The sequence below is a fragment of the Palaemon carinicauda genome, chromosome 14 (genome assembly GCF_036898095.1).
Source record: "Palaemon carinicauda isolate YSFRI2023 chromosome 14, ASM3689809v2, whole genome shotgun sequence".
NCBI classification, from domain to species: Eukaryota; Metazoa; Arthropoda; class Malacostraca; order Decapoda; family Palaemonidae; genus Palaemon; species Palaemon carinicauda.
Window position 1 is genome coordinate 17502168 of NC_090738.1, and position 17415 is coordinate 17519582.

The 17415-nt window shown below is 43.6% G+C and overlaps 2 protein-coding genes across 3 annotated transcripts in view; one reads left to right on the forward strand and one right to left on the reverse strand.

The window, feature by feature from the left end:
* Positions 1–11014, forward strand: part of Ak6 (adenylate kinase isoenzyme 6) — a 58858-nt gene extending 47844 nt beyond the window's left edge. The window contains exon 4 of the mRNA XM_068386509.1: positions 10794–11014. Within this exon, the coding sequence (XP_068242610.1) occupies positions 10794–10986 (193 nt within the window). The 3' untranslated portion in view covers positions 10987–11014. The remainder of the gene's footprint in view (positions 1–10793) is intronic.
* Positions 1–17415, reverse strand: part of LOC137653449 (mucin-20-like) — a 174240-nt gene that overhangs the window by 112328 nt on the left and 44497 nt on the right. The window lies entirely within an intron of this gene.

The following is a 17415-nucleotide window of genomic DNA, read 5'->3' on the forward strand; positions in this document are numbered from 1 at the left end:
TTCAACATGACATTCAACCTCGCACCACCCTCCTTTCTCGTAAATCTCATAACCTTACTCTTACCCACATTAACTCCTAACTTCCTTCTCTCACACACTCTTCCAAATTCTGTCACTAATCGGCCAAACGTCTGCAACCAGTACATTATCATCTGCAAACAACAACTGATTTACCTCCTATTCATGGTCATTCTCGTCTACCAGTTTCAATCCTCGTCCAAACACTCGAGCATTCACCTCTCTCACCACTTCATCAACATACAAGTTAAACAACCACGGCGACATCAAACATCCCTGTCTCAGCCCCACTCTCATCAGAAACAATCGCTCACTTGATTTCCTATCCTGACACATGCTTTTCTACCTTTGTAGAAACTTTTCACTGCTTGCAACAACCTTCCACCAACTCCATATAACCTCATCACATTCCACATTGCTTCCCTATCAACTCTATCATACGCTTTCTCCAGATCCATAAACGCAACATACACCTCCTTACCTTTTGCTAAATATTTCTCGCATAGCTCCCGAACTTTAAAAATCTGATTCATACAACCCCTACCTCTTCTAAAACCACCCTGTACTTCTAAAATTGCATTCTGTTTTATCCTTAATCCTATTAATCAGTACTCTACCATACACTTTTACAACCACACTCAACAGACTAATACCCCTTGAATTACAACACTCATGCACATCTCCCTTACCCTTATATAGTGGTACAATACACGCACAAACCCAATCTACTGGTACCATTGACAACACAAAATCACAAATTTTAGGTAATTTGTATTTTTCCTAACAGTACTTACCTCGAACTACTTTCTTAGGAGGATCTGGGATCTCCTCATTAACCGACCAAGAATTTTGCGTAGTTCCCCCTCTCTCCGTTACCTTGTCGGATACTCGCCCTGGGATCAGCGCGTGAGGAAGCGCTGCTAGGTCGTCAGTAAGCGTATGTTTTAAGTCTTCCTCGAACTCCTGTAAGATACTCAGGGTAGTATTGGTGGGCCATAACCCGAAAGTAGTTCGATGTAGGCCTAAGTACTGTTAGGAAAAATACAAATTACCTAAAATTTGTTATTTGTTCCAACATGGAGTACTTACCTCGAACTACTTACTTAGGAGACTTATACTTTAGGAGGAGGGAGTGGCTTACAGGCCGGAATATCCCAAAACATCTTGGGGCACGAGACCTAGATAAGAGGCTAGGTCTAGATGACCCAGTGGAGAGGTAGGAGAGCAGGGGAAAGCATGCAAAAGTCTACCTTATGTACAACTCACCTTTATATATAATCCGGACATGGTGTTCCTCAACGTCCATCTCTTACATGGAAGGAGGATAGGAAAAGGGGGGGGGGGGGGAAAAGGAGAGGGTAGCAAGGAAGGGGGAAGTAAGGAGGAACTTGTGTCGCTTGCAATTACTTCCCACGGCTACCCGGGGCCAAAAACCACTAAACTTGTTGCAGGGCCGAAATTACTGGCCCAATGGAGAAGGCATCCAGGGACTTTCTCGTACAATCCTTCAGGTAGTGGGCTGTAAAGGTGGATTGTCTGGTCCAAGTACCTTCTCATAAGATTTGGCTCTTTGCCATGTTGGTGTCAAAGGCCAGGGATGTGCTAAGGCCTCTAATATCATGGGGTCCCAGGAACTGTGGAACCATCACTTTCGTACACTCTTTTGATAACCTGCCGGAGCCAGAAAGATATAGTGTTCTTAGACACCGCTTTCTTGACTGGGCCTGAGGATACAAACAAACTTTTGATAGCTGGTATGAGTTTGGAAGTTCTACTGAGATATTTCCTGATAGTCCTCATGGGACACAAAAGCAGGTCTTCCGGGTTGTCCGAGCGCGGAATAGCTTTAATAGAGAATTCCTCGAACCTAGGATCAGCAATTGCTGGGTTCTGGGTCTTGGCCACGAATTCCGGCAAGAACCTAAAAGATATATCCTTCCACCCTTTCGAGTGTGAGACTTTGAAGGACAAGCCGTGGAGTTCACTCACCCGTTTGGCTGAGGCAAGAGCTAGCAAGAATACAGCTTTGATGGTGAGGTCCTTGTCTAGGATGTCTTTAAGAGGTTCGAAGGGAGGCCTCGAGAGAGCCCTGAGGACCTTGGCTACATCCCACTGGGGAACCCTAGAGGAGCGAGGGTCACAAGACAGCTCAAAACTTCTGATGATCATGGAGATGTGGCGAGAAGCCCCTAGGTTGATGCCCCCGAGTTGGAAAACCTGTCCCAGTGCCGCACGGACTCCTTTAATGGCTGGAATGGAGACTCCCAGGTCTTCCGGGTTGTCAGAGCGCGGAATAGCTTTAATAGAGAATTCCTCGAACCTAGGATCAGCAATTGCTGGGTTCTGGGTCTTGGCCACGAATTCCGGCAAGAACCTAAAAGATATATCCTTCCACCCTTTCGAGTGTGAGACTTTGAAGGATAAGCCGTGGAGTTCACTCACCCGTTTGGCTGAGGCAAGAGCAAGCAAGAATACAGCTTTGAGGGTGAGGTCCTTGTCTAGGATGTCTTTAAGAGGTTCGAAGGGAGGCCTCGAGAGAGCCCTGAGGACCTTGGCTACATCCCACTGGGGAACCCTAGAGGAGCGAGGGTCACAAGACTGCTCAAAACTTCTGATGATCATGGAGATGTGGCGAGAAGCCCCTAGGTTGATGCCCCCCGAGTTGTCCCAGTGCCGCACGGACTCCTTTAATGGCTGGAATGGAGACTCTCAGGTCGTCCCTCAGGTGAACCAGGAAGTCTGCAATACTGTGGACCGAAGCGTCTAAGGGCCGCAGATTCTGTGTGGCACACCATTTAACAAAAGTGGCCCACTTGGCCTGGTACACTACGCACGAGGACTTCCAGAGATACCCCGACATCCTGGAAGCAGTCATATCCGAGAATCCCTCTTTCCTTAGCAGGCGCTTGATAACCTCAGGCCCTTAGAGTTTTCGTGTAGCCTTAGAAAGTGAGGTTGGCTTAGCAGGTCTTCTCTTACTGGAAGGGGCCACGGAGGAAGGGTGGACAGGTCCTGTAGATCCGCGAACCACTCCCTCTCTGGCCACCAGGGCGCTACCAAAGTCATCTTTGTAAACCTCGACTGCCTTAGCCTGTTGAGCACCCGCCTGATGATCCCGAAGGGGGGAATGGCGTAAACGTCGAGACCGTCCCACGAGTGTTGGAAGGTGTCTTCGAACGCTGCTGTCGGATCTGGTACCCGGGAGCAGAATACGGGTAGCTGTGCATTGAGCCTTGTGGCGAACAAGTCTATCACCGGGGAGCCCCAAAGCTGGAGAACCTCCTGTGCCACCTGCGGATGAAGAGACCATTCCGACCCTACTACCTGTCCTGTCCTGCTGAGGCCGTCGGCCAGGATCTTTCTCCTTCCCGGAATGAACCTGGCTGTGAGCAGAATGTGGTTCATTTTGGTCCATTCCAGGATTTGAGCTGTGAGGTCGCACAGTTCCCTTGATCTTAGGCCTCCTTGTTTCTTGATGTACGCCACTACCGTGGCGTTGTCGCACATGAGTGCCACCGAGTTTCCCCGAAGAAGACAGGCGAATGTCGCCAGGGCCTTTTATTCTGCCATGAGCTCGAGCAGATTGATGTGTCGGGTTCTTTCCTCCATTGACCACTTTCCCTCTGCTGTTTCTTCGAGGAGGCCTGCTGCCCAGCCAGAGGCGTAGGCGGGTAGGCCCGGTCCGCCGACGATCTTCTATGTGAGGGCCGCCTTGCCACCTGCTGCCTGGGCCTGGGCTCAGCCAAACTCTTTAATTTTCCGACCCTCTCTATTGTCTCCGCCACTGCCTGAAGGGGGAACACGGTCTCGCCCCAGACGGGAGTTCCTTAGGAATTTTGCTTCTCACTCAGGGAGCCTGCGAGACAGCCTGTTCAGCACCATGTCCCTTCTCCTCAGAACCCAGTTTGCTGTCTGGGTAAGGGACTGGAAAGTGAGAAACTTCATCGCCTTGCCAGCCTAGTGGATTAGTTCTTGTAACAGGGCCTGGTTCTCTGGAACCGATAGGTCGTGCACCAGTTGAAACCCTGCTAGGGTGCACGCCCACCAGTCCAGCCATGAGGTTACGTTAACTATGTCCTGGGCGGTGTCCTCCATCATGGCGGCCTCTGCTTGTGAGAACACCATCGGTGCGTTAAGCCTCCGCTCATCGGTGTTGCCCTAGTTCAGGGTAGCGACGGCCTCTTCTAGCGTGTGGGGCCCTGAGTGTCACCCTTCTGGTACATAAAACTTCTTTTGGGTTCTAAGTCCTGGCAGGAGCTTGAAGGAACCCTGAGCCCTTAGCAAGTTTTTCTTGCCTGACACAAAGTGATCTACATGTTCCATCCCCAGGACAACGTCGGGCGCTAAGGGTAGGGTCAGGGATGGTTTCTGTTGGACAAGATTGTCAACCATCCTCCCCAGACCTGACAGCCAAGCTTGTTCTGACGAAGGCTGAGGCTCGTCCAGCCTATGGTGGTGACGAATTAGGGCCAGAACCTTCCTATATGACGAGACCTCGTCTGGGAGCACTTGCCTGTGTACAGCAACTCTTCTACTATCTGCCCCTCCATGTTGGCAGCATCCTCGAACACGGAGGGATCCGTGGGAGCGGAGGCATCCCTTCCCTCTTGACGGGTTGGTGCAGCGGCTGCCTCCGTCGCGGATAGAGCCGCCGGGGCGGGGGTAGCCATCATGGGTCTACCCCCTCCCGGGGAATCCGGATGGCGCTGCTTGATGGTCGCAGCAGCGGCAGGTTCCGTAACTTGAACGGAGCCGCTGTGACGAAGTGGCTGGGGGCCGAGCCGCCGGGTCTCATCTGCGGAAGTTCCCGTCGAACGGGTGGAGCCGATGACTTGCCGGGTACAGGTAACTGAAAGTGTGCCAACGGCTGCACCCGACGAGCGGGCGGAGCCGAAGAGACACTGGGTAAGGGCACGGAAGTGGCTCCAGTGGCCACCGAGGCAGGCACTGGGGCGGCAGCCGTCTTGCTCGACCCACGATGGTGGGGAGCCACTCTAACGAACCTCCTCCTCGAGGAACTCTTCCTCTTATTCTTCCTTCTCGAGGACTTCGATCTCTTCCTGCCGGGCTGGCGTGGGAGCTAGCTCTCCTTCTCCTGGACCTCTTCCGCTTCTTCCTGGCATCCCGGCCGCTGGAGTCCTCCGACGAGAAAGAGCTGTAGGTCAAGAAGCTGTCCAAGGAGGAAGAGCTGTCTGAATCCTCTGACTCTATCACGAGTCTTCTAAGGGCCCTTGGTCTGGATACCGGGGTTAAGGATTCCATGAAATCCGGCAGAAGCGTAGCTGAGGGCGGCGGGGGCATGCGGAAAGCAGCTCAAGAGGCAAACCATCCTTCGAACTCCTCTTCCTGCCGCATAGGGGACTGAAGGGCGTCCTAGGCGCTGTCCAAACAATGGAGTCGGGGTCCGAAGAACACGTAGCCTGCCTTTCTTTGTCCCGACCGCCCTCGGAACCCACTGAACCTGAAAAACACTGCCACGATGGGGGGGTAGGCCCTGTTTCGGGCTTCCCCCACACCGAGTCTTCACTTGAGACGGGTCCTACGGGCACCAGGCCTTCGTCTGCAACACAAACTTACGCCACACTAGCAGACCGCCCCCCCCCTCGTCTGCGTAGGCCCCACTTTAACAGACTCCCCGACACCAGACTCATAGTGAACGGCAATGGGCCGTTTCCCCGCAACGGACTTACCTCGTCCACTACTCTGGGTAGGGGAAGGTGAAGGAGAACCTCTCTCTGAAGGTGCTGAAGGCGACGTTAGCGGGGAGGTGAGGCCCGCCTTCTTGGGAGATCTCTGGGGCGCCTTTTTCTTCTTCGTGGCGAACAAGGACCACTGAAGTTCTGGCCAGGACTCACACTCCGGGCATGTGGAGGAAGGGGAGCACTTATTTCCTCGACACGAGGCGCACAGCGTGTGCGGGTCGACATCCAGCTTGGACAGCCAGGCCCCGCAAGACTTACCAGCTTTGGGCCCAGGACAACGACGCTGGGATTTCATGAAACCCGAACACGCAAGCAACACAAGGGAAAGGTAAGGAACACAAGGGAACACGTGGTACACAAGGGATGAGGAACACAAAGGAACACGTGGTACACAAGGTGATCGGACGGGATAAGTGAGAGAGAGCGGCGAGATGATATCTACGCCGCTACCAGACGCTTACTGACGACCTAGCAGCGCTGACCCCGGGGCGCCCCAGGGTGAGTATCCTTCCGCCCCGGAGCGCCCCGACAAGGTAACGGAGAGAGGGGGAACTACGCAAAATTCTTGGTCGGTTAATGGGGAGATCCCAGATCCTCCTAAGAAAGTAGTTCGAGGTAAGTACAGTGAACCCTCGCTACTTCGCGGTTCGACAATCGCGGATTCACCACTTCGCGGGGTTTTCCCATAACCCATATATATATACATATCGCGAATTTTCCGGAAAATTCGAAAATACCGCGAAATCTGAAGACAACCAAATACGATATTTTGTTACCTGTAATTCCATTAATACTGTAATTAGTAATATCTGCTCTTACTGATTGTTCATTGCATTACATATGATATATAATTCAGCACAGAAAGAAATAAAACACGAAAAGAGAATGTGATCATACGATAATTCAGTACGTAGTAAAATTAAATCGAACATGAAACGCAAATCAGATGCAGTCATACCATATTAGAATGGTGTGTACTGTAATGGATGTGCTTCTTTTCCATGAATCTTTTGTATGTATACGTACGTAGTACAGTACTGCATCCAATAATATTCTTTGTTGCAAAAATCACATTTCGAATACTGTAAGCGTACGAGAGAGAGAGAGAGAGAGAGAGAGAGAGAGGCGTAAAATAGCGTACGTAAATTTTTATTATTATTGTTATTATTATTATTATTGTTGTTGTTGTTGATAAAATTATTATTGTTATTATTATTATCATTATTATTATTATTATTACTGAACAGTATTATTATCATTATTTATTATTATTACGGTATTGTACTTAATCTACGTACGTTCATTATGCGCGGGGCATCTTCTATGAGTAACCAACGCATCATAGTACTGTAAGACGGGTTGTGATTGGTTCAAGCGCTGATAGATGACGAATCAAAACTCAAGTTTTGTTATCTAGCCTGTGATTGGTGTTTTGCCCGCATCTTCTACCCGCAGCATCAAAGTTCTCGCGGGGCTGGATCGTTCACTTTCTCTTTCCGCGTATCGCTGAGTAGACGTTCTTAAGTTTGTGAAGTTTAATCTGTGCTGTGTGCGACTGTTTTAAGTTGAACTTTCTGTTAAATCCTACTGTACAATGCCTCCCAAGCGTTCTGCTTCTAGTAAGGCTGGTAGTGAGCCTAAACGCCACCGAAGGATGATGACGATAGCTGAGAAGGTTACGCTTCTCGACATGTTAAAAGATGGTAGAAGTTACGCGGCCGCCGGCCGCCATTTTGGCATCAACGAATCCACCGTTCGCTATATCAAAAAGGACGAGGCGAACATTAGAAAGACTGCTGCAATCACCTTTAGCAGATCAGCGAAGCGAGTCGTTACAACGCGTAATAAAACGATCGTACGTATGGAAGGTGCTTTAGCTGTGTGGATTGCCGACTGCCGGAAGAAGAACATAGCGTTGGATACGAACACCATCCAAACAAAGGCTTTGAGCTTATATGAGAATTTTGCTGCAAAGGAACCTAAAGACGACGACGGCAACCATGCTGAAGATGATGATGATGCAGATGATCCTCAACCAGGGACATCCACTGATTCCCAGCCTCAGAAACGTTTTTCCGCAAGCAAAGGATGGTTCGCGAAGTTTCAGAAACGCTTCGCCCTGAAAAGCGTTTCCCTGCATGGGGAGTCTGCTTCCGCTGACACTGCCGCTGCTGAAACTTACGTGAACCAGACTTTCAAGAACATTATCGCTGAAGGTGGATACAAGCCGGAACAAGTGTTTAATATGGATGAAACCGGCTTGTTTTGGAAGAGACTGCCGTCGCGAACTTTCCTGTTCAAAGAGGAAGCCAAAGCCTCTGGCTTTAAGGCATTCAAGGATCGCGTTACCCTCGTGATGTGTGGCAATGCTGCTGGATTTTTGTTAAAGCCGGGGCTTATTTATAAGTCGAAAAATCCTCGCGCTTTGAAAAATAAAAATAAGAATCTCCTTCCCGTGTACTGGATGCATAATCAAAAAGCATGGATTACGAAGATGCTGACCTCCAACTGGTTCCACCAGTGTTTCATCCCGCAAGTCCATGAATATCTCTTAGAGAAGGGCTTGCCATTCAAGATCCTTCTCCTTATGGATAACGCTGGTGGACACGCAACTGACCTGTCGCGTGAGGGCGTTCAGGTTGAGTTCCTGCCACCCAACACCACGTCATTAATTCAACCGATGGACCAGGGGGTTATCAGGGCGTTCAAGGCCCTCTACACGAAGAATACCTTGGCGGACCTCGTTGCGTGTGTGGATGCTGCCCAAGATGACGAGGATGAAGATTTCAACTTGAAGGCGTACTGGCGGCAGTACACCATAGCCACGTGCCTGCAGAATATTCAAAAGGCACTTCAAGAGATGAAACCTGCAACCGTGAATGCGAGCTGGAAGAAGCTGTGGCCCGATATTGTTTACGACGACAAGGGATTTACTCCGTCGGAAATCCAACACTCTGCAATACGGAAATCTGTGCAGTTGGCTGCCATAATTGGAGGTGACGGGTTTGGCGACATGACGACTGAAGACGTCGACGAGTTGTTGGACTGCCATTCCCAGCCCCTAACTGACGCAGACCTCGAAGACCTGACGAAATCGGCAAGTGAGGAAGAGAGTGAGGGTACCCAGGAAGAGACCCAAGAAAATGTCGAAGAAACGGGCTTAACATTAGAACGGCTTGCCAAGTTCTGCAACCATATGAAGGAGGCGAAAGAAATGTTACAAGAGTGGGACGAGGATATGGTTCGCTCGATGCAATTCTGCAACAAGATCGATGAAGACATGACTCCCTACAAAATGCTCTTGGATCGAAAAAAGAAGCAGCGGCAACAACTTCCGATCACAATGTTCTTCCAGCCTCGCAAAAAAGAGCCAGTTCCTCCTGCTAGTACGCCTTCGGAAGAAATTGAAGAAGTTTCCCAGGAAGAAGTTGAAGAGGTGTCCCAGGAAAAGACACCTCCGTCTGAAGAGACGTAAAATACTATCATTGACTGCACAGTAGAACACATCATCAGCTTCATCATCATCATTTCTACTGTGCAGCAAATTCATCGCCATCACCATTCAAGTTTTTCTTCAACTTCTTTCGTGGTGAGTACAGTAACAATCTTTATTTTTTACTTTAACCTGTTTTATAGTTTAGTAATGTACGTACTGTATGCATTAAGTTAAAGGGAAGGTTTTAAAAGTCTACATGTTGTAACCTATCATATTTTTTTTGTTTAAAATTTACATTTACGTACGTAAAACAATCTCTCTCTCTCTCTCTCTCTCTCTCTCTCTCTCTCTCTCTCTCTCTCTCTCTCTCTCTCTCTCTCTCTCTCTCTCTCTCTCTCTCTCTCTCTCTCTCAAATTGTTTTCCTGCTTTGCTACGTACAAGTACTGTATAATTTATATTTGTAAGGTAACATATTTTGTAAATGCTTTTACTGTAAATACTGTATGTACTGTATCATTATTTATCACTATCATCATGCGCGTTAAATGCCTTGTTTGTTCTGAGCGTGGTTGTTTACTGAGCGTACACGCCGTCGTTTCAGGCGGCGTCATAAAGAAAAAGATTTCATTTGGAAGTCCTAAGAAAAATACGTAAACTAAAACATTGGTAATAAAAAAATCAACATACAGTACTGTATAATCAATATAATCGATGCAAAAACTAACCTATACATATATGTGTACACTAAATGAGTTTGTTTCTTCATTATGATCAGAGATGAACGTAAACAAAACATTGGTTGCCATTTTTTATCGTGCTTTTTAGGTGTTTAGGAAACGCATGATATAAAATCGCCTTTAATATTTGTGCCTGTTTTAGTTTAGGGTGCTGTAGTACATGCATTAAGTGTTCTGTACATTAAAGGGTGGTTTGTTAACAGTACTACGTACAAGGGAAGGTTTTAAAAGTCCGAATATACATGTTAAATAAATAGGTAAATATGCTGTCACTACTTCGCGGATTTTCACCTATCGCGCCCGCGTCTGGAACCTATCTACCGCGATAAACGAGGGTTCACTGTACTCCGTGTTGGAACGAACAAACAAACAAACAATCTCACCAACCATTCAAGTACAGTCACACCCCCTTCCTTCAACATCTCAGTTCTCACATCATCCATACCTGATGCTTTTCCTACTCTCGTTTCATCTAGTGCTCTCCTCACTTGCTCTCTTGTAATCTCTCTCTCATTCTCATCTCCCATCACCAGCACCTCAACACCTGCAACAGAAATTATATTTGCCTCCCTATTATCCTCAACTTTCAGTAAACTTTCAAAATATTCCGCCCACCTTTTCCTTACCTCCTCTCCTTTTAACAGCCTTCCATTTCCATCTTTCACTCTCTCTTCAATTCTTTCTTGAACCAGCCTTCCTTACTCTCTTCACTTCTTTCCAAAACAACTTCTTATTCTCTTCATATGAATGACCCAATCCCTGACCCCACCTCAGGTCAGACTACCCTCTTTGCCTCACTTACATTGTGCTTTACTTAATAATATGTAAATTAAATTAAATTACTGTATCCTAGTAAAGATTATTATTCAAAGGTGATCTATTTTTATTTTTCATTTCAGGGGCTACCATGGAACAAAGCTGACAGAGAATGTTGAATGCGAAATCATGAATGTCATAAGAGACGAGGCTATGGATAGTTATAATAATGATATTGTCCATGTTCTTCCATCAAACTCTCCAGAAGATATGGAATCCAATATTGAGAGGATTATTTTATGGATTGAAGCCTGGAAAAGAGATAATGGAGCTTAAGGCTAAAAAATAAAGATTATTTTGTATATCTCATATTTATAATTTACCCTTTTTTCAGAATACATTCAATTTTTTATCTCAATTTTTGTACTGCTTAATGAACTTGGAAAAAGACTAAAAATTCTTCATAGTATATAGTTATCAAGACACTGATTTATAACTTTAAAGCTATAAAAAGGTGGTTTATTAACCAGTTAAATTATCTAAAAAGAATCTTCCTATGAAATATGCCACCTCAAATGTATATGGCCCAATGGTTAGATTATAAAACCAGAGCAGATTCTTTAGAGAAATACATTTTTGGGTTTTAAACTGATATATAACAAAAGGGCCCTTGTTTATGAATCTTCAGGTTTTACATTGTCACTTTTTCACTTCCTGTATTAGTCGTTAATCCTTCAGTGTGCATGTACATCATGTTGTCTGTGATATTACTTCTAAACAATGCTGTCTTTTATTTCTCTCAGCAGAAATGAACATTTTTTTTCTGATTACAATAAATTCTTGTACTAAATATTTTAAAGAACTTTTCATGTGATATTCTAGTAGTTCATCCATTTCATCACAGTAATAATTATTGATTGGCCAATAATTATTGGAAGTTTATTAGTTCTGTATAGTTTTTCTACAAGATAGTGTAATTTTCTGTACCTTTTATATTTAACAAGTGTGTGTGCTTTTGAGACAAACAATCAATTTAAATTATCTGGTTATGCTATCTTAAAAGGTTTTATTTTTATCTTGGTGTAGTACTAAGAGCCCTTATTAAGTCTCCAAAGTTTCAGGTATGTAATATTTTCTCAGTACTGTACTCTTTAATAGAACCAAGATTGTTCAGATAAGCTTTCACTGCATAGAAAGTTTTAATGAATGTATTAAAATGAAAACAGGATGGTCAAATAATGTCCCTAATAGTGAATAATCAGTATTAAAGTTGACAACACGTTGAGAAGTTTAGTGCTCAATTCCTTTAAAATCCAGTGTAAAGTGAATGTAGATATTAGAATCTAGAGCTAGCCGTCACAAACAAGTTAATAGTGTGTTGTAACCAGAGCTAAGATGATTATATTTAAGAGGTAATTGCCAAACCAGTAATGTTCTTGACATTCTGATACTATTTATTAATTACAGTGCTTTATACACTTGCTTTCAATTGAAAATAGAAGTATATTGTATTCAATGGGAATAAAAAAAATTCATTTGCTCTATGTGAAGGGAAGGAACTCCACCTTAGAAACAAGATGTAAAGATTCCCCTAAACTAACAAATGTGTTATTAGGACACAGTCCATATTTTTTATTTATGGAGGATTCTTGCCTTATGAAAATTTTATCAAGGATTCCATGAGAGTCAAAGGATTTATATAACCATATACAAAACTAGGTTGTCTAGATCAGTAATAAGAATTTTTTTTTTAAATTTCCATTTCATTTGAAAGATCATGTTACATGCAATATAAATAAATCTATATTGTATCCTTGCAGATAAAAGTCAACTTCTCTGTTGCTACACACTTCATCATTTTTTTTTTTCAGATTATCACTTAGGGTTAGATGTAGAATAACATCTCTCCTTTATCTTCTGTCTTGTGAACTTTAGCCTGAATTCCTAAATGGTCTTTGTCTTTATATCGGTAGTAGGTTAGCTAGGGCACCAGCCACCTGTTGAGATACTACCACTAGAGTGTTATGGGGTCCTCTGACTGGCCAGACAGTACTACACTGGATCATTCTCTCTAGTTATGGTTCACTTTCCGTTTGCCTACACATACACTGAATAGTCTGGAAATTTCTTAACATATTCTCCTCTGTCCTCATACACCTGACAACACTGAGATTACCAAACAATTCTTCTCCCAAGGGTTTAACTACTGTACTGTAATTATTCAGTAGCTACTTTCCTCTTGGTAAGGGTAGATGAGACTCTTTAGCTATGGTAAGCAGCTCTTCTAGGAGAAGGACACTCTAAAATCAAACCATTGTTCTCTATTATTATTATTATTATTATCATTACTAGCCAAGCTACAACACTAGTTGGAAAAGCAAGATGCTATAAGCCCAAGGGCTCCAATAGGGAAAAATAGCCCTGAGGAAAGGAAATAAGGAAATAAATAAATGATGAGAATAAAAGAACAATAAATCATTCTAAAAACAGTAACAAGGTCAAAACAGATATGTCCTATATAAACTGTTAACGTCAAAAACAGATATGTCATATATAAACTATAAAAAGACTCATGTCAGCCTGGTCAGCATAAAAATATTTGCTACAACTTTGAACTTTTGAAGTTCTACTGATTCAACTACCCAATTAGGAAGATCATTCCACAACTTGGTAACAGCTGGAATAAAACTTCTAGAATACTGCGTAGTATTGAGCCTCATGATGGAGAAGGCCTGGCTATTAGAATTAACTGCCTGCCTAGTATTACGAACAGGATAGAATTGTCCAGGGAGATCTGAATGTAAAGGTTGGTCAGAGTTATGAAAAATCTTATGCAACATGCATAATGAACTAATTGAACGACGGTGCCAAAGATTAATATCTAGATCAGGAATAAGAAATTTAATAGACCGTAAGTTTCTGTCCCACAAATTAAGATGAGAATCAGCAGCTGAACACCAGACAGGAGAACAATACTCAAAACAAGGTAGAATGAAAGAATTAAAACACTTCTTCAGAATAGATTGATCACCGAAAATCTTGTAAGACTTTCTCAATAAGCCAATTTTTTGTGCAATTGAAGAAGACACAGACCTAATGTATTTCTCAAAAGTAAATTTGCTGTCAAGAATCACACCTAAAATTTTAAAAGAGTCATACAAATTTAAAGAAACATTATCAATACTGAGATCCGGATGTTGAGGAGCCACCGTCCTTGACCTACTTACAATCATACTTTGAGTTTTATTAGGGTTCAACTTCATACCCCATAATTTGCACCATGCACTAATTTTAGCTAAATCTCTATTAAGGGATTCACCAACCCCAGATCTACATTCAGGGGATGGAATTGATGCAAAGAGAGTAGCATCATCTGCATATGCAACAAGCTTGCTTTCTAGGCCAAACAACATGTCATGTGTATATAGTATGAAAAGTAATGGGCCAAGAACACTACCCTGTGGAACACTGGATATTGCATTCCTATACTCGCTATGGTGCCCATCAACAACAACTCTGAGATCTATCACTTAAAAAATCAATAATGTTAAGAAACAACCCACCCACTCCCAACTGTTTGAGTTTGAAAACAAGGGCCTCATGATTAACACGGTCAAAGGCAGCACTAAAATCAAGGCCAATCATACAAACTTCCCGACCACAATCAAAGGATTTCTGTACAGCATTGGAGATTGTAAGAAGAGTCTCACATGCTCTAAGGCCTTTACGAAAACCAAATTGCAAACTAGGGAATAGACGATTACCTTCAGCAAACCTATTAAGATGTTTTTCCAGAAGACGTTCAAAGACTTTAGATAATATGGGAGTCATGGAAATTGGGCGGTAATCAGTGGGACTTGAGCGGCCACAAACACATTTACATCTAGTCTTGGGTAATGCCATAACCTCTGTACCATGGTCTCCACTGTCTTGGGGTAGAGTTCTCTTGCTTGAGGGTACACTCGGGCACACTATTCTATCAAATTTCTCTTTCTCTTGTTTTGTTAAAGTTTTTATAGTTTATAAAGGAAATATTTATTTTAATGTTGTTACTGTTCTTGAAATATTTTATTTTTTAGTTGTTTCCTTTCCTCACTGGGCCATTTTCCCTGTCGGGGCCCATGGGCTTATAACATCCTGCTTTTCCAACTAGGGTTGTAGCTTAGCAAGTAATATTAATAATAATTTGCCATGCCACTTCCAGATCTACTTCCTCTATTATTTGCTAAATGTTCCATATCCTTTATCTCATATCAAAACTTTCAATCTTTGAGATCTCTGTGTATTTGCTTTTTACTTGATACCCCATTTCTCCATAACTGGCCAACTGTTAAGATACTACTGCGAGAGTGTTACTTGGTCCTTTGACTGGCCAGACAGTAGTACATAGAATCCCTCTTTCTAGTTACAGCTCATTTTTCCTTTGCTTACAGTGAATAGTCTGGCCTATTCTTTCCACATTATCCTGTCCTCATACACCTAACAACACTGAAATTACTAAACAGTTGTTTTAACGCTCAAAGGATTTGTGGCAGGCATAACAACTGCTATTTGTGTTCAATCTACCGAAATCCAAACATGGATGATTCTATCTTTGATTGTCTTCTTACCATTATGGCTAATTAACAAGATGCTAGAAAGGCCTCTTTTGTCTTTGTTGGAGATTTCAATGCTCACCATAGGGAGTGGTTAAATTCTGTTTCACCTACCGATCTCCATGGATTAAGAGCTGTTGACTTTGCCTCTGAATCAAGTTGTGACCAAATCATAAGTGAAGCAACTCACACGTTTGGTAACTGCTTGAACATAATATCGTATATACTGACTTCCCTGGCAATATACCAAGTAAGGTTGGTTCTCCAGATGGGACATCTGATCATGCCTTTATTTCATTAGTAGTGAAGACTGAGCAGCCTGTCCCTGATGTATCATACTTGAGTAAAATTTATATGAAATCTCAAGCAGACTGGAATGAGATTTTAAGTGATATTTTGGTCTTAAACTGGCACAATTCTATAGTAGTGTTGATCCTGTTGTCCCTTTGAATGAGAATCTAGTCAACATAATTGATAGGCATATCGCTTCTTGTGGGCTAAAGTACAGACTGATAGACAAACAATGGTTCAATGAGGATTGTAGACATGCTTATTTGGAGAAGCAGGAGGCCTGTCATCTTTGGAAGGGTAACACATCAGATTTGACTTGGAATAACTATACTCAGCTTAGAGCTTTTGCTCAGAGTTTATGCTTCAGTTGAAAATTTATACAATTTAACCATAAAAGAAACCCTTTCTGGTATAACCCAGGAACATGAGTGGTGGACTACCTTAAATCTGCACTCTTTGGTGAAGATGCAACAGTTCCGCCTTTACTTAAACCAAATGGCTCCGTCACTCACTTTCCAAAGGAGAAGGCAGCCCTTTTGGCTGATGTGTTTGACAATAAGCAGAGTAATGAGAAACTTTATTTTCCTCATTCCTGTTTTCCTGAGGCTAAACTAACTAGTTTAGCTTTTTGATATCTTGAAATCAAAGCTCTCTTAATGGACCTTGATGCTTATGGTGGTGTAAACCCAAATGGTATTTTTCCTTTGTTTTTAATAAAGACTGCAGATTTCTTAGCTCCAAAGTTATCTGTTATTTTGCCTAAGTTAGCAAGAAGAGAAGCTTTTGGTATTTGTTGGAGAATTGGTAATGCTACTCCACTATGTAAATGTGTTTGTGGTAGCTCAAGTCCAACTGATTACTGCCCAATTGCCATAACTCCCATATCTAAAGTTTAAGAAAGTTTTGATAGGTTTGCTGAAGGTAATCATCTGATCCTTAGTTTGCAATTTGGTTTTTGTAAACGCCTTGGAGCATGTGATGCCCTTCTTACAATCTCCAATGCTGTACAGAAATCCCTTTATTGTGGTCAGGCCGTTAGTATGATTGGCTTTGACTTTAGAGAGAATAGTACTGGCCTACTGCAACCACCCTGTTTTTGTTTTGTTCACTATTAAGGTTAAAGGTGTCGGGTTTCAGTTCCAGTTCCATCAGAATAGATACTCACCAGAACTTCAGCCGGGCAAGCCCAACCCCCCACTGTGGTGCCCTACCACAGCAATAGCCTCCCCAGTAAACAGCTTAAACTCACGGTCCTGAGCGGGGATCGATCTCTTGCCATGCGAATTCTAGGCAAACACGTTACCACTATACTAGCCAGCATTCCAAATATTTCTTTCTTGTATAATGCAAGCATGAAAATGTTTGTGCTCTTAGTGTATTTTAACATCGTGGGAACACTTTTTGTCATTATAATTAGGAGTACAGTACTATCACTTCAATACCATTAACTTGCCTACTTTTGAACTGCTACAACTTCCTCTGAATCAGCTTTTATTATTATTTTTGGGATCAAGCCATGTCGTCCTGATGGAAGGTTCCTTCAGTTGCTTCCTAAGGGTATATATGACTACAGTAGATATTCCCATAGAATTAAACTAAAGGTTTCACAGAATTCTAACTTCTGGCACGAGTACCCATAAGATTTCCCTTTAGGATATCGTATGATAACAGGGGACGTATGCTTGACACGCCACATAGCTATCTGCACCCCACATAGCGTTTACGCTTCGAGGGGGAAGTGTGGCAAGTTATGGGAGGAGCCGTTACTAAATTCTCCTCCTCCGTTACTGTTACGGTACTCGGCGACATCAACATCCGGTCGCCATGTTGGCCACCATCTTGGTTGACGCCGCCGCAGCGCGCCATCCTCATTCCTTCT